Source organism: Mesitornis unicolor, unplaced genomic scaffold (genome assembly GCF_000695765.1).
Source record: "Mesitornis unicolor isolate BGI_N332 unplaced genomic scaffold, ASM69576v1 scaffold617, whole genome shotgun sequence".
Lineage (NCBI taxonomy): Eukaryota > Metazoa > Chordata > Aves > Mesitornithiformes > Mesitornithidae > Mesitornis > Mesitornis unicolor.
The window spans coordinates 316-26,688 of NW_010195506.1; the positions used below are offsets into that span (position 1 = coordinate 316).

The following is a 26,373-nucleotide window of genomic DNA, read 5'->3' on the forward strand; positions in this document are numbered from 1 at the left end:
TAGCAGATTGGTTTTAGTTTGCTGTAGCTTATTTCTCTGAACCAAGGCCATTTTATCTCTGACTGAGCACTCCCACGGGCATTCAGCTTCCCCGCACCAGCTTCACCATTTCAGCTGATTTCTCTTAATGCACTTCTGAGTGTCCCTGTGAAGGAAAGCCACCAAGGCTGTGAAGCCCAGACTATTTATTGGAACTTTGGCTTTGTTTAATGAAATGTTTAGATCGTGCAAATGCTAAGGTTCTTTTCTCATAGTTTTGGAGCAGCTTCTCAAGCTGATAACTTCACCAATGCCTCCATTAGAATTAGTGTGTCACATCTTCTTAAAATGCTGCTTCATTCAAATTGTTATCTGGTTTATACAGAAGATTAAATATACCAAAGTACTGTTTAAATAATTTAGCTAAGGCTCCCTTCGTGCAAGAAACAGCAAGGGATTCTTAAAAATATCCTTTGTTTTATTATTGGACGTTGATTTTTCTGAAGTCTGCGCTCTTGCTCTTATTCCTACCATGCTGCGCACAAGCAGGCTGTTTGTGTTTTAAAAGCAAAATGCAAAATAGCGCTTAATTTGTAGTCCAGGCACAAAGAGCACTTTTATTCCTCTGCACTTAAATGAATAGCAAAGCTTGAAAGAAACTTTAGTTTAAAAATGCTGCCATCCAGTGGTTATTTGGTGTGTAAAACTGCTGCTTTTTGATCTGTACATCTGCTATCTCACCCATTTGGATTCTCAAAGAGCCAGATCCTCATAGCTTAAATAACAGGGAGACCTTAAGTACTTATTTACTTGTACTTGAGTATAAGTAAACAGCGGAATGCAGTTGTTCATGAGTGACAGGCATCATTATGTACATTGATGTTTTGTCTCTGCCTAGAGCTTGTCATGCCATACAACAGTTTGAAATTATGCATTCTTTCAGAATACTTATTTCAAGTGATTCCACTTCACTGCATGAGGAAAAGCTTAGGAGTGCAAATCATATCCAGACATCCTTGGATGGGATGTTTGTCTTCCTGGGAAGACAAGCCCACAAAGTAATTGATTTCTAATAAATGATTTCTGCGTCTATCTATGGTACAGAAAACTTGTTTTTAGTAATAACTCAAAACAGATGGCACTTTAGAGCATATCTATATAGAGAGAAAGTAAAGCTCTAAAGATTGTAGGTTTTTTCCAAAATAATTTTATAATGATGAATATCTTGATAAGTAGTATATTAATTATCTCTTTCCTGCAGGGCTGCTTTGTTGGGTTTGACCTGGCTCATGCGGTTGGGAATGTAGAGCTTCATTTGCATGACTGGGGAGTAGATTTTGCCTGCTGGTGCTCCTACAAGGTAAAATAGCTTCATCGTGTGAGATTATTTTCCATAATGTTACTCATATGATGGGTCAGCAAACAGGTCAGGTGAATAAGAACTGCACCTGAACTGTTGATCAAGACTTGGCTGAATCTTTGAACCAGCCAAAATGAGGACAAGGGACACTGACATTAGTGCTGGTTTTGTTATGAGAGGTTCCAAAAGATAATAGTGTCAATGACCTGCAAGGTCTTGTGAATGTGAGACGGTGCTAGTGGTGGTTAAACATCTGCTCGAAACACATTTTGCTCAGTGGTCACAGTGTCAGAGGCTCTTCTTTTATTTCCTCCACTGAGATCTTGCGGCTATAGGATTTTCTTAAGTGATCCCTAAATAATATTAAAGAATATGAAATAATTTCAGATAATAGAACAAGGTATCTTTAGTTCCTTTGACTTCTCTTGAAATTAAGAATCAACAGACATAGTCAGAATAATTGTTTGATGACTTTGCTATATGTATTATTACATGGGATTCTTTCAACCCTACTTCAATTTTCTAGTCTTTTGTCTGTTAGACTTCAGATATCATATGTAAGCCAAGAAAGATATTTGCAAAACTAATCTGAAAAAATATATCTGCTTTTACCTACATCAGCACTTCAAGACAAATGCTAAGATCTGCAGTTAGAAACCACTAGAAATGTTAAAATTGGTCTGTTTTATAGAGTGGGGTGAGGGAAGGAAAGCTATACTTTAAAGATAATGAGCACAATGTGTACATGTTGATTTATTCCTTGCAGTATTTAAATTCTGGAGCAGGAGGCCTTGCTGCTGCCTATATTCATGAGAAGCATTCCCGGAGTATTAAACCAGCGTAAGTGCATTTCTATGCCCAAATAAAAGGTGTTCTGAAGTTTAAATAGGAAAATAACTTCCCTTTGAGTTGAGATCTGAAAATGGGAAAGTGTACATAGCCCTCCTCATAGACTATGGACACATGTATCTATATATGTATATATACATATGTATGTGTATATATATATAGATGCAGAAGAAATTCCTTGCTTCAAAACTCCCTTATTGGGCTAATATTTTTTACTGACTTATCACTTCAATGAAAAGGGGTAGTACAAGTTTAGGTAATTTGGTTATCTGACTTTACCTCAGATAGGGTGTTTTATGTTAATTATAGTAAATTCTTAAATTAATAATGCACATGCTCACATCTTAAATAAACTTCCTCTTTATAGTCTGCTATCAGTTCTGAACTAAATGTAATCATAAAAGAGAATGCTTATAATGTTAAAACCAAATAACTTAAATCATGCCTATGAGACTGCTTAATGTAAAGAGAATATTTAACATCTTCCTTTAAATATGGATTTTTTTTTTTTAGTCATTGAAGTCTTTGGTTGATGAATAAAATCAAAGACAATCTCAACTCTGTCTAATAGCTCTTTAATACTGGCATGTTTTCATTAAAATTATATCCACTGGTAAAGCTAGGAAGCATTACACAGAGATCTGTGTTCTCAAAGACTGTATAATCCATGAAAAGCTGCGCTATCAACTGAGGTTAGGTGCATTAAAAAAAAATACCTGTTATTTAAAAAGTTGTATGACTGTACTCTATGTATGCATATTAAGAACAGTAGGTTTATTACTTTTAATGCAACAACAAATGTAAACTTTTCTTTCTGGCTGTAATGCTTGGAGAAATTGCTGGCGCTTACTTTTATTTCAGCTTGAAGAAGGAAAACTAAATCAGGTTTCAGAGAGAAATAATATTATAATAAGCATCTTCGCTGAGCTATGTGCTGGTTTCAGACTGTCTAGACTCCCAGTAGATAACAAAATAACACTGATAAGTTCCTCTCAGTCACCCATAACAGAAAACTCATTAGGATGACATATGACCTGCTGCGAGCTGATTCGATCCACTCATGTGGACACTGGCAAAATATTCCAAATATTCTGGGTATTTCTTCTGGAAAGTTTTTTTGGGTTCTTTCTGCTTTCCTGTTAGCCCCATTGCTCTCATGGCCAAACCTCTGGGCCCTGTCTGTGGGAAGCTGGAAGATGCTGAGCAGTGAAAAAATTGTGGGCCAGCTTGAAGTCGCAGAATAGCAATAGGAGGAATGAATAAAACTCAAGGACTTTAAGTCTTTTTTCCTCCTTGATGAAATTCTGAAACTTCTGTGAGGGTACAAGCTTGGTATTGTAGGTAAGAGCTTAAATTAGTTTTTCCTGAACCAGCTTCTTCATACATAGTCATTAACTTGTGTACTGAATCTGGATACTAAATGTCTTAAATACAATTGCCTGTATGAAATGGACTTTTTCAGCCTGGGGCCCAATTAAGGACTTCCTACATAGACCTTCTGCATTATTTAATCATAGTTATTTCATATTCCCTGAGATTTGATAATCACTCATCAAATTGTTTGTAGTTAATATGCCTGGGTTGCATTACTTTCTTTCTTTTCCACATCAACCAGCCATTTCAGGTCTCCAAATAAGGCAGTGAGACAAAGGAGAATTTGTCTATGTCAAAGTATTCAATTTTATAGCTGATTTAAATGCAGAGCAATTTGCTGTATGTTGTACAATCAAATAGAGTGGAATTTAACTGCTCTGGAAGTTGCGGGTTTTATGTTGTAGCTGAAAAGTCTTTGGCTGTCATCTGAATCAAGGATGACACCCAGTGGCCACATCACTTCCTTCCAACACAGCAGCACCAAGCACTTGGTTTCTTTGCATCTCAACCTGCACATAAGAGGGTAATTAACTTCCAATCCAGCTGCTATCCTTTTCTCATTTAAACTGTCTGAAATATTGTTTTTAACTCATGGCTGATATTATGCAAGTCACTTTACCTCTCTGTATAGATTTCTTTAATTTGTCACATACTTCAGGTTTTCTGCAAGCTATTGACTAGATAGTTATTTTTATATTGAAATAATGTATTGTATTTTTATATAGAAATATATTTTCTGACCATAATTCAGAGAGGCAGACCTAGAACGTTTGCCAAGTGCCTTTGCCTGTAACTGAGGCAAAAACAACTTGGGTACTTACTGAAAATTGAACAGCTCAATCCAAAATTTTGATTTTAAACCCTTGAGACCAGCTACTGCCCATCACCAAAAGCATTCAGGTATTATGTTTTAACTTCCCTTAATTTCATGAGTATGCTTTTGTCTTGCTAATAAGAGCAGCATAAGCAAACAAGCTACACAGTTTCAGAAACTGGGTTCCCCTCCAGCTGCTCCATCCAGAACCTGCTCCCTGGACAACAAAACAGTTATTTGCTGCTCCTTTATTTAAAATGCAACTTGAGAAAGGGTTATTAATTTATTTAACAGCCTTACCACTATAGGTTAGGGCCATGCTGAAACTGCTTTCAGCTTTGAGTCTGCAGACCAAGGTTGTGCCTAACGGCAAACCTATGCAACCCAAACCTGGTGTTACTCAGTAATGCCACGTCACATCCCAGCAGATGTAGGGCAATGCCAACCCCACTTCTCTTCTTTATGGATGTGCAAGCTTCCCACAAGAGTTTTAAAAGGTGGAAAAGAGTTTATACCCAAGAGCACCCTTAGGTGTGACAATTAGAAGATGGGGTCTATGGGCTCGACTCGTGTGTCCCCTTGTTTTTTGTCACTGCAAATACTGTCTTACGCTCCCTGGCTTAGCTAGGGATAGTTCTCTAATTCACTGCAAGGGCCATGGGTCTGAAAGTTACATGTTGTAACTGTCCTAATTAACACCTGGACCCAAGTATGTTGGGTAGTCCTTTGCTGGTCCTCTATCTGTCTTCCTAGAGCAGTAAAACTGAATCAATCTGACATATATGGGTCCAATATATCTCCATTCTCTCATGATCTCACCTTCTTTGAAGTCTCTTTTAATACTCAAATAGCTTTTTTAATACCTGCTCTATATATCTCAATGCAATATATTCTTGGCTAATCGTGCTAGGAGAAGGTTTCAAATAAAAAGTGACCTGGACAGAGCAGAGTTATGAAACACTACTGAAACTGGTCATGCAGGCTGATTCTGTGCTACCAAGTTTCCACGTAAATGCAGTTATGTTGTGGAGGGGAGGTTGCCAAGACACAGAGAGCTCTAAGCTGACCAACTAACACCAAAATTTTGCTTGACTACGTTTTTCGGCTTCAGAAAATTTTCTCTTTCTATTTTTTTTCTTCCCGTTTCTCAGTTTTTCCATTTGTAAAAAGAAGGATAACTAAAATCCACCAAGCAAGTTAGCCCTAGCAAAATGTGGATGTTGGTGAGCGCCTGGCATGGAAGGAGCAGGAGAAGTCAGGGGTTCACAGCAGAGTACCTGCAGCTGTAAAGGTGCAGTGGCTTCAGCTCTGCTGTCAGCTGCCATAAGGGACAGGAGGGGAAAAACTCCCAAAGTCCTGAGATAGGAGAAGAAAAAGAAAAACTCCTCCTAGTCAAATCCCTGTAAGGAAAAAGTAAGGCACAATTTAAAAAAGATGAAAGGGAAATAAATGTATGTAAAGCAGCCAGGAGAATAATAATAAGCCTTGGCAGAGGATTAAATGAAAACTGTGCACAGCCTAGTGTTTAAAATGAAAGGATTTATCAAGACTTAACTTTAGCACAGACTAGCAGCAGGTAGAGTTTAAAAATAAAAAGTTTGTGTGAAGTGAAGAAATGCTGTATGTGCAGGAAGCAGCTGATGCCCAAAGAGCGTGTCGGCTTTTACTGTAGGATAAAAAAAAGTATCAAAGAACAAGAAACAAAAAGGTAACTATTTCATACCAGCTTTGAGAAACACAAGTTATCTTCAGACAATTTCTTCATGGACAGCAGTAAGGTATCAACTCTTTCTCTTAGATCACTTTCCTTTCTGTTGTCCTGATTCCAGAGAAAATGCCAGAGCACAAATGGCTTCTTGCTACTTCTTCATAGAGACCTGCACAGATTTTTTGGTATGTGAACTTCTACTCCGGTGTGAGTTAAGCAAAAATAAGCTTTTCTAGCTCCATACATCTCTCCCTTCTCATGTTACCCAGGTGCTCTGGGTAATAATCCACCTCCAGCGCAGACCCTTTCTGCCCTGTAACTTTGTTTTGCAAGAGGTTGGTCAACCCCTTCCAGGGGTGGTAGCTCCACCTGAGTTGTTCTTTATTTTATTGATTTATGAGGAGAAATCACATTATTTCTATTTTGAATTAAAGCCACATAATCTCTGACTAAATACCTGAAGCTTCTGTGAAAATGCTGAAAATAATGTGGCTTTGGAGCAATGCACAGTGGGAGCAAAGGACAGCCATAAAAAGATTGGAAAGGCTGTTTTATATCTGTCGTATTGGAAAGAACTAAACCTGCTCTTATTTAAAATGCTTCTAGGAATAATAGATTAGGATGGTTCAATTCTGACTGATTTTTGGAGTCTATCAGCTCTGAGTATCTCAAGGCCAGAGACTTCTAGGGACCTGCTCTGAAGGCAGCAAGGTGGAAAGTCAGTGGTCACAGGTGGAAGTGTACCCCCTGCTGTCTGCAGAAGGGTTTGTCACTGGTCCTACTGGACCCAAATTGTGGACTAATGTATACACAAAATGTTTGTGGAGTGCAATGTGCGTCCCAAAGTGCATAAAGTTATCCCATACTAAGGTAGAAATGCACTGTTTCTTTGCCAAGGAGATGAGAGCAATTTAGCTCCTTGAGCTAATTTAGAAACCAAAAGTTAAAACCTCCCTTGGGAAGAGACTGTTTAGGAATAAAGGCATTGGCTAATTAGGTTTAATTGCATTGTCTTGGGACAAGTGATTTATTAGGCCAATCTAGACCCATGATGTGCCTGCAGGGGTGTGTTCTCGGATTCACCAACCGAATGGCAAATATCCAAGAGCATTTTTTAACTTTGGAGTGAGTCTCCCAGAGAAAAAAAGAGAGAGGTTAATGTGCACTCACATCATCTGTTCCCATCCTCATTTCTTCAGCTCTGCATATCCTTTTATGTGGCTCCCATGATTGTCTCCTTGCTCTCTGTCAAGCATTTTTGTTTCTATCTTCCTTCAAATCCTCCCTTGTAATTAAGCCGTATCTTCAAGCAATCTTGCTGCTTTTCTCATTATGAATAATCTTCTCATTGTTTCCTCCCTGAAGGGCTTCCTCTAAGTTTTGTCATCTTTGCCCTGGTCAGATTTTAAGGTCTTTGAGAGAGGAGCTGTATGTCTAATTGTAAACTTATGGGACCATGTACAAGTAAATGTTCTGTATATCAAGTCGGCATCACCGATAGGGTAGGTGGAGTACGAGTGAAAATAATGTGCTGTTTTCCTTCCCTGTGTGTACTCCCATGCTACCTAGATGTTTACTCTTAGTTTTGAAAGCTCAAATCTTGAAATGGAGCATGTGGAAAATCAGAGGCATGGCTCCTGTCAAATTTCTCAAATATATAAAGCACTGTTTTCCAAAACTGTGGTGCTGGGCTGTTTCCTGTTATCAAGGCATCAAAATGCTGGGATAAGTGGAGATAAACAAGTAAACAAAAGTACTTAGCTTGTATGAGTCATATCCTCTCCAAAATAATATTTATTGCATAGGTATGTTTGGCTGCAGACATCCGCAGGTATTCTGGGGGCAGATTTGAGGATTTTATCTATAATGAAATGTTTGCGTGACAACTTGCTGTTTGTTCAAAACTCCACCAACAATATGAAGATTTGTCATGTAAATCATGATGTTAATCACAGCTTTTTTTTTTTTAAAAATAATTTTTACTTAAAGGCTGAGGTTGGTCAAATTCTTGCTATAATCTATAATGGTATTAATTCTTCAGTAATCGCTAAGCTAGTGAGTTTACACGTTAGATCTAAGGAGGTTCAAACTTCTCATGCATCTTCTGGGCCATGCCGTTTGGACACACACTGTTTTGTCTGCTCTGCCATGGCCCATACCCACTCCCAGCCTTGGAAACGAGAGGGAGGTGGTGGTGTTCCTTGAGGATGTGCTTTCCCATCTGCCACGTCTCATTTTTCTCACCAGGTGGTGTAAGACACAACTACTTCAATACATGAAAGGAACCCAACAGGCTTAGCCTGATGGAAAGGTGAACGTAGCCTGGGGGCAACTCTTGCATCCCTGTTAACTAGCAAGGAAGAGATCCTGGGGCTCTCCTCTGAGTCTGTATGGTTGCTGTGATTTTTTTTTTTCCCCCTACTTCAAAGGAGGTGTGTTGTTATCTGGCTGCTCTTTGTGCCTCAGTTCTCCACTTTGAGACAGGTAGTTTAGAAAGCAGTTTGCTGTGTCTTGATTTTTCCCCAATAAGAGAAGGCTGAATGAACTTCCAGAGATGCAGTGTTTGAGCTGGTGTCAGACACCTCTAACAAAATGAAAAGAAAACGTTCTTTGCCTGCCTTTTTAATTAGTCACAACTGGAGATCTGTCTCCTCTCTTATGCTTATCTCAATTTGTGCTTTTCTATATCCACCTCACAGAACCTTACTCTCTTAGGGAGGACAAAGTTTATTTTCAACAAAAAGCATCAAGTAAATCTTCTGCCATTTCCACTAAGCTTTCTCTTACCTCTGTGCAGAAATGTGCTGGAACTAATGTAATTCTGCATTTGGGATTTTCTACTAGATATTGACTCACTTTCAGTGTTTGATCGTTTTTCACTTTTCCTACTTCAGATTTCCACTTTTGGTGCTTTCTATGAAGCTTTTCTCTGAAGATTCTTATTTAAAGCTGTAGTCTACACATGTCCTTTAAAAATGAGGTTCGCTCATGCTTTTGTGTTATTTCATTAGCCCACAGTGGGGAATTGTTTCTAATTCTTCCTCACTGAATGTGCTTTGAGATCATGGTATGCCTTGAAATTGCTCTAAGCTGAAAGTACCAGCAATATCCATTATACTTTTGAGCCATTAATACAGTTACCTTTTTTTTTACCATTTATATCCCCTGGAGTATGGTCCTGTAATTGTCACTTACTGGTTCAGCTGTGGTCTCCTGCACTGCATGTCTCCCAGAGCTATTTCTGTCCCTGTCCTGGCTGAACACCTCTCTGGCCTCAGCCGCAGCTCTAGGATCACACACGCAGCTCAGATCGTGATTCATATCACAGCCGGCACCTGATTCAAGCCATAAGCATTTTTAAAGGTAATTGGAAGGTCATTGGCCAGGTTAAGGAAATAATTCACCCTCTTTATTTCTTGATAATTTGGTATTCTCTGTGTGTGCATGCTGGGGGAATTGTGTGGGGGTTTTCTTTTTTGCCTAGTTTACACTTGTGCTTATTTGTTTCCACTTGTTCATGGGGTTTCTGGTCCTCATACCCCCTCTTTCTCCAGGCTGAACCACCATCTCTCCAGCACTCAGCCAGGAGAAGATGTTCTCATCAGGGAGAGCAAAGCAAGTTCACATCCTACCATCCTTTCCTTTTTGCCCATCTCCACACATCTCTGCAGAGTCAGGAGCTTCTGAGACCTTCATTTTTCCTTGTTGCCCACTTTCTTTAAGCCACCCTTCCTCTCATTTTCCACTTGTGAAATATTTATTTTCCGAGCTGTTTGCTGATGGTAATTCCTTGCTACCACAGCCACCACTCCTCATTTGAACTCATTGGCAGTGCTTGCTGGCAGTTGTCTTTTGCTGCCTTCTACTGTGTGGAAACTATAGGGCAGCTACAGAAATGCAGTGCTCAGGTGTCTGAAGAGCAGTTTCCTGTGAGATGCTGTACAGTTTATTGAGCAAAAACCTAACAATTTCCAAACCTAATTCAGTTTAGCATCCCTCTGTTTTCATTGACAGTTTTTTGACTTAACTTTCTAGCAACCCATTGCAGGGAGATTTGATCAGTGTATGTTGGTGGTCACTGTTGCAGATACAGGTAGTTTGTGATGTGAGATTAAACCCATACAAGCATCCTTATCCACTGGCTTTCTCACCTTCTTCTACCGTGGGAAGAGCTCAGGGGCTCCTGAAACCAGTGTTGGACCTCATGTCAAGCATATTTTAGGGCCCAAAATACTGGTAGTTTATGTGCTACTTAAAGTTAAGTCAACTACAGCCCTGTAAAGAAAAGTCCCTAACTCACATTTACCTCATGTTCTCTAGTGATAGATGAAATTTAAACTCTTTGAGGAGGAACCTTTTAGCTATGAAAGATGCGCATTTTTGTTCTCCCTTAATGATTGCATGTCTTAGACTTCAGGTCAATAAACTCTGAGTTTTTTTCTCCTCGAGTATCACTTAGTATTAGTAAGTGTTTTGTAACACAACGACTGGGTTCTGTAGCAACTCTGCTGGCACTTAAAACTTTGAATTCAATTAGTTCCAGCCACTGACACTGAAAAGAAAAAAAGAAATCTCATCTAATGTGGATTGCTTCTTGTTTCAGGCAAAGAGCAGAGGTGATAACTTTTACATTTTAACTAATAAGTATTCTGGTATGATAAAGGTCTTGCATTAATATTGTGACTATTGTATTCAAAAACAACAAAGACCCGAGGAAGTGCAGCTTCCCAGGTCTTAAAACTTTTATCTTTCAGTTCAGTCAGATACATGTATTATTTAGAAATCTATCTAGATATTGTCCCCTCAAAGATTCGTTCAAGGGATCAAGGAGATTGTGTAGTTCAGTAAATGTATCATAGCAATCAAAACCACCCAAGTCTCCTTTAAGTCAGAATTCACATTTAAAAGTACCTCTAGGAGAGACTGTTGCTTTCGCTTCTTGTTTAATTTAATCTATTTGAAACAGCCTAGGAAATATTACTGAATTCTCAGAGAATATAGTATGCTTTTTTATCACCATAATATAATTGGGAACTATTCAATACTTCATAAAATCGCTGAGAACTTTATTAATATCTCAATGGGTAAATTGGCTCCCCGCTTGATTTTTAATTTCTGGTGTTAGGCAGAATATTTGATTTCCCTTTACTAAATGTGCTAACACACTGTTGGCTGTATTCCCCCTTTTCATACAGCTGATATTCGGCTAGTGGAAGTGATACATGAGCACTTTGTGATAATAGTTGTTCGTAAGCTGATTTAACAGTTTTTAATTCAACTTCATTAGCCTTAAAGGGGTTGTTTTTTTGTGAGATCTTTTCCCGGGATTTAATTTAGGCTCCAATTTTGTCTGCTGCTTGATCATACCTTTCTTTTGCCTGATCATGGTGAATGAAATTATCATCCCTCACCGCGGGCGCCTTGGAGGCTTGGCGGAGAGCGACTCCAAGGGGCCCTGATTGGATTCGCAGCATCGCAGCCATTTCTCTTTCTCATGCCCCGATCACAGCAGCTTGTTTCCTGCTACAAAAGTGTACTCAATCTCCTTTTTGTTTTGACCTGGAGGGATAATATGGAGGGACATGTTGAAATTGGTGTATTCCCACTTGTGTTGAGTCTAAAAGACTAACAAGGAAAAAATCAATTCGAGAGGAGCGTGTGCACCCTCTTATCTTCAAATACCTATCAGCTGTAAATCACCTTGCACTTGATTGACCAAACAGCTTAGGTTTTTCAGCCAAGAGTCTCTTTAATTGTGGCAATGGTTGCATTAAATTCCCCACCTGGAAGAACAGCAAAGCTCAGGGAGCTGAGAGCTGCCTGGCTGCTTTTGGAAAAGGGATGATTACTCAAATGCAGAGATTTCTTCATTTTACCCATTGCATGGTTAAGTGAGTGTCACTGTTTAGATTATGGAACTGTTTTTCAGGATCTTGGTCTTTGCCATTAAAATTTGCTGCTAGGCAGAAAGTGAATGTAGCTATTTTTTAATCAAGACAAGCCTCAAAATAGAGGAGAAAAATTGTCTCCCTTTAGATGGTACTGAAAATGCAAGCTACTTAGCAGAAGAAAAATGTCATGCTATTAGCCTGTAATACAATCATATTACTTTGGTCTTTTGACAAAGTAAAGCCTCATTGATATTAAATATGAAAAGTTACTACTTTCACAGTAGCAACTTTTCATAAGGAGTTTTGATTTTTTTTTTCACGGAGTTCTAAGAGACTGGTCCATTAATAATGTATGGCATTGCTCACAAGTCACATATGCTTAATAATTAGGAAACATTTGTAATGAGTTGAAAAGGGTAAGGAAAGCATCAGAGTACGTGCAAGTCCTAAACTACAGAAGTCTGAGGCTAATAATTACCTGGGCTTCAAAAGCTTTTCTACTTCTAACAACAGATCTTACTTAAAATTAACAGCACACGTTGCACAGAACAGAATAGTGAAAGAAGTTCAATCTTACCATTTGGGATGGAGGATATCTAAATAGATATAAGGAAGGGGGAAAAAAGAGGCTTTAAATATAGCTTCTGGCAACATTGGAAAAGTTTTCTGAAGGAGGCAGTGAGAGTTAGGTTGCCAAACATTGCTCTTCTAACAGGGGCTAGACATATACTATAAAATATACTCCACAACTGATAGCTTCACAGTATATGGAGAATTTCACTTGCACAGGGGAGTTAAAACCTTTGAATTCTGCATTTCAGCGATGAAACTGGGAGTCACTTTTCAATTATTCTTTGTTTTCATTAAACAGACCCCTTATCCCCAAACCAAATATTGTTGGAAATATTTTTCACCCTTCCAGAGAGCTGTCAGCAGTGGAGCCCTGGCTCAGAGCAGGACCTTGCTGTGGTTTCCAGTACAGCAAGGACACAGTTACAGTGGAATAACATTGTCCATTCGCTTGGGCTCCAGTCTTGTTACAGCTGTAAAACACCATGTGGAATTAAGCAATAGAAATTTTAATATTTTTTTTTAATTTATATTTTATTTTCTTGAAGTAAATCCCAGTAAAGTGATACGGATAAAGAAAATTATTAAATTCTGAGCTCAAGAGAAACCTGACAGTGGAAATAACTTTTGAGGCTGAGAGGAGAATTTGAGGAAAGACTGAGAGGAGGGAAAGAAAACAGTGGCGTCTGCCACTACCTCCAAATCCCCTTTCCATATCTGTATTTCAAAAAAATCCAGTGTAAGATACTCCAAGGAAATCTTTTTCTCCATTCTAACATGGCCCTCATTACTAAGTATGTGAAAATGTTTTAACAAATGTATTCTCACCACTCACCAGAGAGTCAGGGCAGTACTGAGCAGCATTGCTAGGGATGAGGGCTTGAGGCATGGAAAGACTAATGACTCATCCGTGGTCAGACAAGTCTGTGATAGCAAAGAAAATTGAAACTCGCTCTCAGACTCCAGTCAGTGAGCCAAAAATATGTTATGTAAAGCAATGAGAGGTTTCTTCTGTTTTCTTGTAAGGAAAGGGGGGGGTCATTCTTGGTGTTTATTCTAAATTTAGGCATTGAATCCGAAGAAGCATAATCGTGCTCATGTGTTTGCAGTAAAATTAATGCAATAAAAATGAAATTAAAAAGTATAAAAAATTGCAATTAGAAAACTGCAGTAAAATTAATGCAGAGTAGAATGCAAAGACTGTGCCCTGGCTCTTGAGCCTGGGGATCCTGTCTGTGCTCAGGGTTTGCGAAGAGCTGCTGGTAAGTGAGCAAGGTGGCTTTGAGGAGGTGATACAACTGATTGTATATACAGAGTTTGGCTCTTGTGGTTGATCTCTGAGTGCAGCAGCATTAGGAGATGCTCCTGCTCAGAACCCGAGTCCTGACTGCTTTTTCAGTCTCTGTTGTGCTATGTGGAGCCCAGGACACTGGCAGAATGTATTTTAAGGTTTAAAAGTAAACTTCCAGATGAGCTGGAGATTCATAGATGAACATAAAGCACGTTAAGGAATAATTTTGGTCTTTGGAAGCTGGCTATACCATTATTTTTTTTTTAAACTGCCTTTTGAAACACAAAAACTAGGTAGAGGTGGACTCTGGATGTGGCACCACTGGTGTGGTGTCACCAGGTTCTCCTGGACAGCAAGATGATGATCAACCATGGCCAAATCACCATGACTGAGGTCAGATGTATTTTGTCTCTAGCTTCAGGCTGGCTCCAGCCCCAAAACTTTCTGTATTCTTTTGCAGTCTAATTCCTAAGATTTTACGGGTGGTTTATTTAACACATTTCTGCTAATGGAGTGATATTGGAGAACCTCTGTTCTCCAAACTTGTGTCACACTCTACTGGGCCTCTTGGTTTTCTGTTACAGGCCTTAAAGCTGTCGTGAGACATAAGCACTCGGCATGGATGTGCTATGGATGTGCTCTTCAACCAGCCAGTTGTGTCAGGGACATATAGGACTGCAAGAAACCAAACTTAATGATTATTGTTGGTCTTTTTGTTTCTTTTCCTGCACGAGGCAGCTTTTGCAGGTATAGCATAGTATCTGCCTCAGTTTTGTGTAGCAGACTTTGGGAGCCGGGAGACACCTCGTTAACTCCTCAGAGTTGATTCTTACTCATAGCTAGAACAGCAGCATGAATACTCAAACAAATCTTCACCAACAACTGGAAGCTTTTGCAAAAATAAAGTGAAGTGTGAATGAAGAACTTAGCTGTCACCCAGCAGCTGCACCAGCCGCTTTGCTGATACTGCCTTCCCCAAAATTGCCTGATGATGATTTAGCTTAATCTATGGTTTCATAGACATACTGTGCTTTGCTGGTATATGCTCATAATATAGATACAATCTAAGTAACGAGTATGAAAGTTTTAGATAGCATTGTGACCCGATAGCAGAGAGAAGACAAACTGTTCTGTGCCCAGTGTAATATAAAGTATTATTAATTTCACACTGCATTCCTGTTGTAGTTTGTCAACACGCTTTCTCACAAATGTAAAATGAATTCTCCCACAGTATGATGACAAGATACTTCCAGCACATTGCCCTGGACTGTGAAAGTTGGGCCACATTAATAGTATTTCCCTGTTTTCTCTATCACTACTCAAGAGTTTCTTTTTTTTCCCTTGCCAAGGAGGGAAATGAGACCCATGTTGCTTCAGGCTGTAAATTATGAATGAGTAGCATGATCATCTGTAACTTCGAAGCAAAGGTCAAAGGAATTTTTTTTGTATTATTCTGTGTTCTTTAACTGGATCGTCTTTGATGTTTACACGGCACATACATCATGATCATTATATCCCGCTCTCTTGCATCATTAATGTCACTACAAACCAGATGATTCAAGTTATGAACAACCAGTGCTTCAGCCTAACGCAGACAGATAAGAAGGAGGAAAATGAGTTAAATAAAAATGCTTATCAAAGGGATTGTTCCCTGGTGTAAATACACTTAAAGAGAGTATGACTAAATGAGAGGATACTGTCTCTTTCTGGAGTCATTTTCCAACCCAGGAAATCTTTGTTCATTGATCTGTAAAACCAGAGAACACTTTGGGGTAAAAATAAGGAATCTGAAAACCTTTCAGCAATATTTCATTATATGCCCGCTTGTTTCATGAAATTGAGCTAGTAACAGTTTGCTTTAAATTTTCTGTAGCACATCTAAAAACTGCTTCTATGCATAGACTGGAAAGCTGCAGAATAACCTGGGAAAGCCTCAGTGTTATCAAGCCATGAGGATGTGGGTTTTGTTTGAGGCAAAAAATAGAGCAACGCATTATTTAGTTTAAAAGTTGTTTTCTTAGAGAAGTGGATTTGTAAAAACATGAACACCTCACAGAAAAACCCACAGCTGATTCATCACTAATTGACTCTCTTTTCTGGCATGATTGCAATGGGGAAGAGAAGGCTGAGGGGAGACCTCATCCCCACCTACAACTACCTCAAGGGAGGTTGTAGAGAGGTGGGTGCTGGTCTCTTCTCCCAGGTGATGGGGGATAGAACAAGGGGAAACAGCACCAAGCTGTGCCAAGGGAGGTTCAGGTTAGAGATAAGGAGGAAGTTCTTTACTGAGAGGGTCGTCAGAGGCTGGAACAGGCTGCCCAGGGAGGTGGTGGAGTCACCGTCCCTGGATGTATTTAAAGAGCGGGTAGACGAGGTACTTAGGGATATGGTTTAGGGGGTAGACAGGAACAGTTGGACATGATGATCTCAGAGGGCTTTTCCAACCGAGCGATTCTGTGATTCTGCGAATGGGTTTCATGTTGACTGTTGCTGCTGGATGGAGAGATGTTAGATGTGGAGATGCTCCTTGGGCGGCTGCAGGTACGAGGGCAGTGTTAAAACAAGGGCTCAGTTTGGATGCATTGACATGTAAAGGGCATGGACCGGTAAAACGTTATTCTCAAAGGTTTAGAGTGAGACGCTGGCAAAATTAGACCCTTTTCTCCCCAGACACATTGATTTTTAATACACTTCACAAAATAAGTTTTATGTGCAATGAAAAGGATATAGCTCTAGAGTTCAGTTACTAACAAATTTAAGGTCTTTTTAAACATAACCACATGATATAAAGCTTTTCAGAGCCTTCCACATTATGCATTTTGCGAAGATTATGACCTGGAATTCAAAGTCAATTTAGATCTTGTTGTCTTTGTTTTTGAAGCAGGAATAGTCAAAATGGGGCCTGCATTTCAAAATACTCATTTTGCATGCAGAGTAACAACTCTTTAATAAGACATTTTACTGCAGTATTTTAATGTGCAGTTTTATTGCCTATTATTTTTAGCGAGCATTTATAAAGCCTTATGTTTGGGGTTTAACACCTTAGCTATTTCGCATCATAACAGGTTGAAATTTGGCATAGCAGTGGCAACCCTCGTTTCAAACTTCTCACAGAAAATTGTAAACAGCAAATTGCTAATTTGTAAAGATTTTGTTAATTTCCACACTTTGAAGCCTGTCAACTTAAATGTCAAATAATATGACATCCATATGGACCATTAGATCAATGAGAGTGTAGGACCAGAGCTGCCTCAAAGTGCACATCCTGCAGTGACACCTCTGAAGTTCTAGAACAGCCAAAAAAGAAGAAAAAAGAAAAAAGCAAATTGTCAAAGTTATGGTAGGAAAGGGCAAGAGAGCTAAAACTGTCATTAAAAAAAATCCTTCATTCTGTCATTTTGGAAACGTTCCGAAATTTCAATTTCGAAGTTGCAAACGTGGCGCTGCAGCAGAGGTCTGATTTTAAGCCAGCTTCAGAGTTAACAAGTTTTCAGCACTCAAAATGCAACCAGAGTGATTTCATCAGGCCTGAGCTGGGTAATATTCTGGTTGATGTTTGTTTTGTCTTTGACTTTAGGACGGGGTCCAAATAGGAAATAGTATTGTTTTCTCCTTGCTACAAAATAATAGTTCAAATATTGTATTTCCCATGGATTTTTTTTCTGCTTAAAACTTTTGGAATTCATGGAATGTGTGTGCCGTTGACATCAGGAGTATGTTGTAGTAACATACAATATTCAGGGTTTATCGTAAAGCACTCTCTATGTATTATACCTTTCATATTAAATAGCTGGAATATCTTTTATGATTCAAAGCATCAGTAACTTGGGCAGAAGATGCATTATACTTTATTTGGAGTATATTCGTTTTGGCAATGTAATATCTTACTTGAAATGGATGTATATTGCACTATTGATTTTCATGGGTCTTAGAATAGTAAAAACATCATGCAGCAATAAAGAAAAAACATGCTTTTTCTGTATATGCTATGTTTGGATGCAGCTCAGAGCCTTCCATAGAAGCAAACATAAAACCTGTGTTGTTACACAGAAATATGAAGTACTTTATTTTACACTATGCAGTATTCATATAACAAGTTTTTAACTCAAATGTGGTCTTAATTCTGCAGAGCAAAGCTTTTTTAAGGATACCGCAAAGAAGCGTTCCTGCTTTAGAGAGGGACAGTGACTTTCTTTTTTCTTGTTTGCTTCCAGGAAGGCTGATCTGTTGTGAGTTTCACTTAAAGATGTTTTTACTGTTACAAATCTGGAACATTTGCCAGGCTTCACTCCTAACAACTCTGCTACCCAGCTCAGAGAAAACTGAGCAAAGCCCTGGAAAAATTAGTATCCAGTAGGTCCAGTCTTTAGAAGATCAAGAAGGAGACTGTGGTGGTCACTTCCTAATATTGTAATAGCATTGATACATAGCAAATTTCAAGTAGTGCTGATATTATTAGTCACCAATGTTACCGTGTACTGAGTTAAGAAGTAGACAACCCAAGAGAGTTGGGAGAGACTCCTTGATTTGCAATACTGACCTTATCACCTTGGGCATTGGATGATTCAGTGGATCCAGCTGCTTTAGAAAGCTGTTTATAGCTATGTCCTTGAGCATAATTTTCAACAAATACGAGTTAATAATGTAAAGTCATCTTTAATGTACAAGCTTAGATAAATGATCTTCAGAATAAATTCAACTTTAATTGGTTTCTTGTAAGGTTTTTTATTATTTTTTTTCTGGATATTATCTTACAAAATGATTTTTGGATTAAACTGGCTTGGTTTTTATTTTAAAGTTTTTTGAATAATAATTTCAGTTCAGAAGAAGAAAGCTTTACTCAGGATTCACATTGCTGTCTCACAGTAAGGAAAAGGCAATGTCCACGCAATCATTCGAGGTCCTGTTGTCTGCCTGCTGTCCACCACCAATTCCTTTTCTCAGTGAAACTAGGTCAGATTTTATAACCCTTTTAGCTTTCAGTATTCATTAACTTAAGCTCAAGGCTTGAATTTTTAATGCCTTGGAACAAAACACTGGAAATATTTCTCTTCTATTTTTCGTTTTGTGAAATTAATTCAGACAAAAGAGATATTGTTAGAAATCAATAGTTAAATTGAAAGATCACAGAATCACAGAACGTGAGGGATTGGAAGGGACCTCAAAAGCTCATCCAGTCCAATCCCCCTGCCGGAGCAGGAACACCCAGATGAGGTTGCACAGGAAGGCGTCCAGGCGGGTTTTGAATGTCTCCAGAGAAGGAGACTCCACAACCTCTCTGGGCAGCCTGGGCCAGTGCTCTGTCACCCTCACTGAGAAGAAGTTTCTTCTCAAATTTAAGTGAAAGATGTGGTACATTTTATCATTAGTAGTTAAAGGAGAAATTCCCAAATAGTAATATTAAGTTTTTAGTGTTAGCTATTTATAGAATTTATTGCATTTTTTTGTCATTGTTGGAAATACAATGTACTCTTAAAAATGTATGTATTTCTTAATCTTTCTTATACATTTCTTAACTCCTAATCTTACTTATATGATTCTTAACTCTCAAATCTAAATTAAAAGACATTATTCCAAGATTGCTATTAATTTACTTTCTTTACAAAACCTTAGGCTAATTGGCTGGTGGGGTCATGACTTCAAAACACGATTCCTCATGGAAAACAGTATGTACTTTTACACTTTCAATTTTAACTTATGTGATGTATTTATGTATAATAAACTTCACTTTTGTAGTAGTTTGTGCAGAAAGTCTTAAACTTTGCATTTGCTCACTTATGTTGAGGGTATTAAGCTAAACTCATCCTGAATATGTAATACAATGGAGTTAACAAAATAAATGTGGGAATAAATTTAGTTTCTGGGCATATGAGTCTGACTGCTTCTAGATATTTTGTTGAAATACCTTCAAAATGCAGATGTAGAATATGGATGAAAGTTTCAAAGGATCTCAGTGCATTAAATGTATGAATCTCTGAGGAGCGAGGTTCTGCTAACACTCACCTGGGTGATATCTTAATTTAGGATTAGTTCCACTGGAATTAATGAGAAATTATATAAATACAGGTAAGGCAACCTGACATAAGTCATGAAATACCACTAATGTTTCAGCATCTCCAAATCCTCTGTGCTAGCAAAGGCTGGGTTATAAGACAAAACCAAACCTGCTCTGAAATAACTAAATATTTATTGTCCCATAATGAAATGAGGACTTTTTTCCAAACCTGACAGCTTGACTGTTCAGCTTCATTTTAAAGTATGGCAAAGAGAATATCCTGAGGGATCAAGAGGAGAAAGAATCTGTTTTTGGTTTGTTTGGTTGTTTTGTTTTTAATATCTTCTTAATTTTCTGTGGCAGGGCCTATTGATGTGACTTTGGCTGCAGAACACCTCTCTAATAGCCTCAGTCTGCTCTCTGTTTCCTGACCAAATATAAGAAAGTGGCACTGCAAAAAGCCAGCAGGAGACACAAATTGCCTTGAAATAACTGTTCGAAGAATTTAAAACCTTGTTTATTCACTTCCATGGGTATTTTATAGGGAAGAAGTTGGGCAACGATCATTATAAAATTAACCAGTCTGCTGTAACTGGAAAGCATCTCCTCCACAACGTCTTGCTCTGGTGCTGGAGCATGAAATATAAATGGTGACACAGAACTTACAGTGAGGCTTTGTAGGTCCATTAAATGGATTTTGTGACATTTCACAGCCGAAAGTCTACGCAACTTTCCTCTGTGGCCTGGAGCTACGCTGAGCTGTGTACGTGGTCTCCCACGTGTCTCGTCAGTTTAATAAAATTCAGGAGTATGATTCCCTGCTCGTGGCGCCTCCGCCAACGTGGAATTTCTCTGGTTTGACTGAAAGAGATTCCAGGGTAAAGGTGGTTTTTAACACACACACCATTTAAACAAATTAATCGCAGTTCTCTGGTTCCCATGAAGCTCCTAATGAGGTCTTCCGCTGGATAAAATTGGGCTTCTCTCGAAGTTAAAAGTATTAGCGGTGAATAGATTACTATTTCCTTTTAATGACTGATTCCTACAGGCCACATTAGTGAAATATTTTATTGCGTGGGGACGGACTTCAAGATAAGGTCCAATCCATTAAAAGGAAGAAATCAAAAACACTAACATAAGTTATTCATTTTCCAGAATTGCAACTAAGTGAAGGAATTAATGGATTTCGGTTATCGAATCCTCCAATTTTACTGGTCTGTGCTCTGCAAGCTAGTTTAGAGGTAAGTAATTGCTTTACTTTGAGCCTGAATTTGAGAGTGTAAAAATGTTAAATGAATGTTAGGTGTTTTATTGCTGTCTCCCTTCAAAAATTAATTGCAGAACAGTTAAAAAGCGAAGAGGAGAAAATGAAAAACAAACAAAATAACCCCAACAACCCTGAGAGACCCAAGGCCTTTAATAAATACACCTGTCCCTTCATGATTCTCATAAACTTTGTTATTGGACCTCATATACATGAGGTTTGCACCTCCAAGCCTGATTGAAGGCATTGTGTTTTTCCTGGATTTTATGGGCTCAAACAGGAGCTCTTCCCAATGAGATACTCAGAGTGACTCATGCAAAGGATGCCATTAGACATTTTCCTGGGAAAGAACCACGTAACCCTAAAAAGTTGCATCCAGAGTTGCTTCTACAATATAGTTTCCCTGGGCAAAACAGACTTAGCTCCTTCATGAAAGAAAAATGGCTGTGGTCACAGGGTGTCCTGGAGTCTAAATGGAACCAGTGGTTCTGGGAACCTGTTCTCTGCTTTAGTCCCTTTTATTACAGACAGAAAAACCAGAAGCTGTCTGCGAAAGCTTCCTAAAAGAGTTATTGTATAGAGTGTAAGAGTTATTGTAAGAGTGTCTTATTGTAAGAGTGTTGTATAGCTCCAAACTGGGTTTTGTTCCACCTCTTTGTAAGTTTTTTGGTGGCCAAAGGAGCACAGCCACATCTTTGACCCATCTCTTTATTCATTGCTGAGATCATGGCTGTGGTAAGGGCAGTCCTGCTGCACAGAGCTGATCCCTTCCTGGCTGGCAAGAGGCCACCCATGTGCTGAAAGCCTCTGGTCCACCTTGGAGAGCAAACACAGCCTCATCTGAAGGCATGGGGCTGTTCTCCAAACCCCTGGTACCATGCTGCGTTTTATAGTGAGACATAGCACCATTTCTCTTATGGATGGCTTACCCCTGAAATGCAAGATTCTAGGTCTTTGTGGATGAAAAGGATCATTTCACATAGATTTCCCTACTGCGTGTTACATATGCTACTATATTAAAATTTTTCCTAAGCTGCTTTTCAAGCCAGCCTTGGTTAGCAAGGTTTTGCCATCAGCATAAATGGGAGAAATTTATTTCTGCTGGCATTCCATTAATGCTAGTGTAACAGCAAAGCTGATGCTGGAACAAAGAGCAATGCCCATACACTGTATACCCCTCTTTATTTACTGAAAAAACAGTATCTTAAGCAAACAAAATCAGAAAATTACCAATTGTGCTCTCTCCAGCTTTACATGCAATGCTGAAGGACTGCAAAGGGCACAGCGATGCTTCTTGTTCTGCCTGGCAATTTATTTTGCTAGTCCTTAACCATCCAATATATTTTTTTAAACTTTATGTGACCTCCGAGATGAGCTGAACGCTCTTCTGCTATGACCCAGATTGTCAATGCTCCAGTTTGTGTGGGTTGCTGTCATTTAGCCCGCTGCGGGGAGCCGCAAACAATGAGGGCTGGAGCAGCTTCCAGCGCCTCCCGTTTCGGAGCCTGCATTACCTTTTGGCACAGCCAGGATTTCCCAGTGCTAATCGCTCTAATACAGTGGGAAACAAAGTAGTTTTCATGTCTGGCAAGAGATGGCTAGTGAAATTGCATGCCACCTTCACTGGGACACATTAAGCAGAAGGCAGTGTTTCCAATGGAAACAATGAAAACTGCAAGTGTTAATGCATGTTATTCCTCAATAATGCCTAAAGTGACTGTTACGGCAGTAGCTGCTCCCTTTTATGGAAAAAAGGGGAGCGCTCTGCAGCCACATTCAAAAAGATCTTTTTCCAAAAATTTCACCCAGGAGGCCAAATATTCCTTGCACAAAGCCCGAGCAAACAGATTTTTGTGTGCAGCCTAAGGAGATCCATCCCTCATCCTGCTGTGAAGCCCCGAGGAGCAGGAGGTAGGGCTTCAGTATACCTCCATAACATGCTGAGCAACTGTGAGGATGCTTTGCCTGCCCCAGTGGCAAGGGAAGCACCTCCAGATTTCTGGTGACCTGTGCACGTACTGATTGCTGTGCCTCTGGTCCCTGTCAAATTTATTCCCACAGCTGCACTTTCACCATGCAAAGTCTGCCTTACAGCAGCTGTGTTTTGTTTCACAGTAAAAAACATTGGGGTTTTTGGGGTTTTTTTTTGTTCTAAATAGTGGTTATGATAGAATCACAGAGTGATACTTCAGATATTCTACAAAACAGTGATTTCCAGGTGCTTATGGAAAATAGACTTTATTGTATTTTGTCAAGGATTTTGCAGTTACCTCCTCCATGTTACGTTATAAGTAATCTTAAAAGCGTTACTCCTTCAGAGTGGAGCAGTGATTTCTTGAGAGTGAAGATCGTGGATTTTCTTACAGGACCTCTGCCTTGCCCTGATTTATTTTGCCATTTTTAAGCCATCACTTTTGCATGTCTTGTGATGTTTTTGGATTTCTGCAGCTCACCAGTTCTTGTAGATGTGTAAGAGCATAGATCTATTAAATCAGAATCAAGTGAATAATTTTTGTTTGCTTCAAATAATAGAGACAGAACCTGTACAGTACTTAAAGCAGTAAAGTCCATACATTAGTATAAATTTTGTGCTCTCAAAGACAAGAATTTGTAGATTGGTCATGGTGTTTTTGGTCTTGAGCCTTGGATTTTGTTACTTGAGGTACATACAAGGAAAAGGTTGTATGTGTTTTTTGAGTTTCATAGAGTCCTGTTGCATGTATAGAGAATTTATGGATCATCTTCAGATAAGCAAATGAATGCTCTATTAGCAAACTGGTTTTGTGTACAAGTTCATTTATGGATATATGGCCGTGTGCAAAACTTTTTAACAGCAGATAGAAATGTCTTTCATTATCTAAAGTAATAACATTATCCTGTGTTTTCAAAAGCCCAGTCCCTCCATGTCTGTCTGCTATTACCTCTTGATTCCAGTGATAATGTGTAGAGAAATCTGCTATGCTTTTGGTCTTCTTCACTTCCTTTTTATTTTCTATAACAATGCATTATCATTCTAATGAATTAAAAACGTTACAGGTTTTTGGTCAAACCACAATGAAAGCATTGAGAAGGAAATCCATTCTCCTCACCGGTTACTTGGAATACCTGATAAAACATTACTACAGTGAGGATAAAACAAATCCAGAGAAGCCCTTTGTAAAAATAGTCACGCCGTCTCGGATTGAGGAAAGAGGATGCCAACTCACGCTATCCTTTTCCCTTCCAATCAAATCTGTGTTTAAAGAGCTGGAGAAGAGAGGAGTAGCTGTGAGTAAATCAAAGTTCATCTTCCTATGAGCTGTTTTGTGAGCCTGCACTGCAGTGAAGTAATAATCTTGTTTTTATTCAAATGTAGACTCATATTCAAATATACTCTTTCCAAAAAAAGCAAATGGCCAAACCCTTGCTCTTGGCGAGGCAGAGGAATTAAAAAGCTGTAATTTCCTTAGAGATGTGTCTTAGCACTCAGAAAAAGAGGCCACTGAATGGCACTGCCATGTAGTGGCACAGTTACTGGTGAGCACTGCTCAAAAAAGAATAAAAGTTAAATTTAAGGCTTCGTATTTGGTGATTTAGGAATGCTGGGAGGCGAGGCTGATAGCGTAATGCCGTAGAAATGAAATATGGGTTTTATTTCTGCTGGTGACTTGTGTCCCCGAAGGACAATTCTTCTAGGCTTAAATACGCTGCTGTTTTGGTGCTGCCAGGGAATTCCAGGAACTGCTGCTTTTAAGAGGGCACGGGGCCTTATGCTGTTGGCTTGTCTTTGCAATGCAGTAATAGGCTTCAAATATGAGAGATTATTCTATTCAGTAAAATGTTCAAATTCACAAAGAGGGAAAGAAAAATACTGCAAACCCCTTGATATTGCTTGTACCTGTAATACAAGACACTCTGTCTTGCTGGCAGCTTTCTGTTTCGTGGTGACTTTTTTGTCACCTCCGTGCCTCTTTCAGCTGTGGGCTGCAGTAGGTGTAAATATAGGTAATTAGTAAATAATAGGTAAGAATAGGTAAATTACAGGGTTTGGAGCCCCTCAATGGCACTGCTAGAGTCCTGCTCATCATTTTTTAGGCAATACACTCCTCTTCTTGCTATGTTCTTCCCAATAATTCCCTTCACAGTAGTTTCTTGGGGACCTCAAAGTCTCTCCTTGGTGGTCCAGTCATTCTTCCCTGAAGACAGGGATGACATTCAAAAATACGGTGTGACAGATAGATATGAAGTGACCTGAATTTACTAAGTGCTCCCTTTCTGTTTTGCAGTGTGACATGCGAGAACCAAACGCTCTTCGTGTTGCCCCAGTTCCTTTCTACAATTCTTTCCGTGATGTGCACAGATTTATTGAAATCCTGGGATCCGCAATTACATCTTCAAAACAAACAGCAAACAATACTGCACTATCTGGGTCTTATTGATGGCTCAGCTGTATCTTTTAATCTATTTCTGACTAAGATGCATTTATCCCGCTGAGCGATTCTTTGCTGCGAGTAGCCTGAGCTATTTCCCATGCAATTTGCAAAAAAATGTCTGTGCTTGAATAGTTATTTACAACAGACATAGTTTTATTAAAGCTCATATTTCCACTCTGCTTTGACTTTGACTTCGTGAATTAGTATGCTTTGTATATTTTAATGGGGCTTTTCTTAAACATTTTATGTAGTTTTATTACATTAGCTCTGAGAAGCATGGAAGAATTGCTATCAACTAGAACAGGAATGAAAAAAGAAATCCCTTCTTTATTATAAAAATGATGCATAATAAAAAGTGGAAAAGAGACAAATCACCAACGTTAAAAGATACAGGCCAATTTACATTTTTAATTTATCAATTCTATTTAAAGTACATGGTATACTTGAAGAAGAAACGTTGAACAATTAGTTGTTTCAAAACTGCATACTGAATTTTCCAAAGCGCCTAACATTTTTAAATTCGAGTTTAATCAATGGTTTAATTGAAGAATGAATTTACATTACAGGTACCTTCCTTAGTGTGATACATTTGGCTAAAAAAGCCATTTACTCTTTATCTTTCTAGGTAGTCATCATGGAGATGATATGCTTGAGAAAGCTGAGAACAGTTTTAAATGTGTGTAAGTCTGAAGGGCTGTACGAGCACTCACTGCGGTTTTTACAAGGCTTATTTCAGATTAGGCAGAATGTGTATGCAGGAGCAAAATATCTCATTGTTAACTTACAGTGTGGCCCAATTTTTTACAGAGATTTGCAGTAGACAGCTAAAAGCAACAAAGAGAAACTGCTTATCTTCAATTAACTTT

General features: G+C 38.9%; 1 protein-coding gene across 1 annotated transcript; it reads left to right on the plus strand.

Annotated features, from left to right (window-relative positions):
• Window positions 1-1,240: 1,240 nt before the first annotated feature.
• On the plus strand, window positions 1,241-25,680 carry LOC104543493 (kynureninase-like; the record flags this gene model as incomplete). The annotated part of the gene is made up of 6 exons (XM_010188120.1): window positions 1,241-1,339; window positions 2,106-2,179; window positions 19,450-19,502; window positions 20,987-21,072; window positions 24,132-24,362; window positions 25,361-25,680. Coding segments are annotated over 6 exons (696 nt in total), but the record flags the coding sequence as incomplete, so codon positions are not given.
• Window positions 25,681-26,373: the final 693 nt, after the last annotated feature.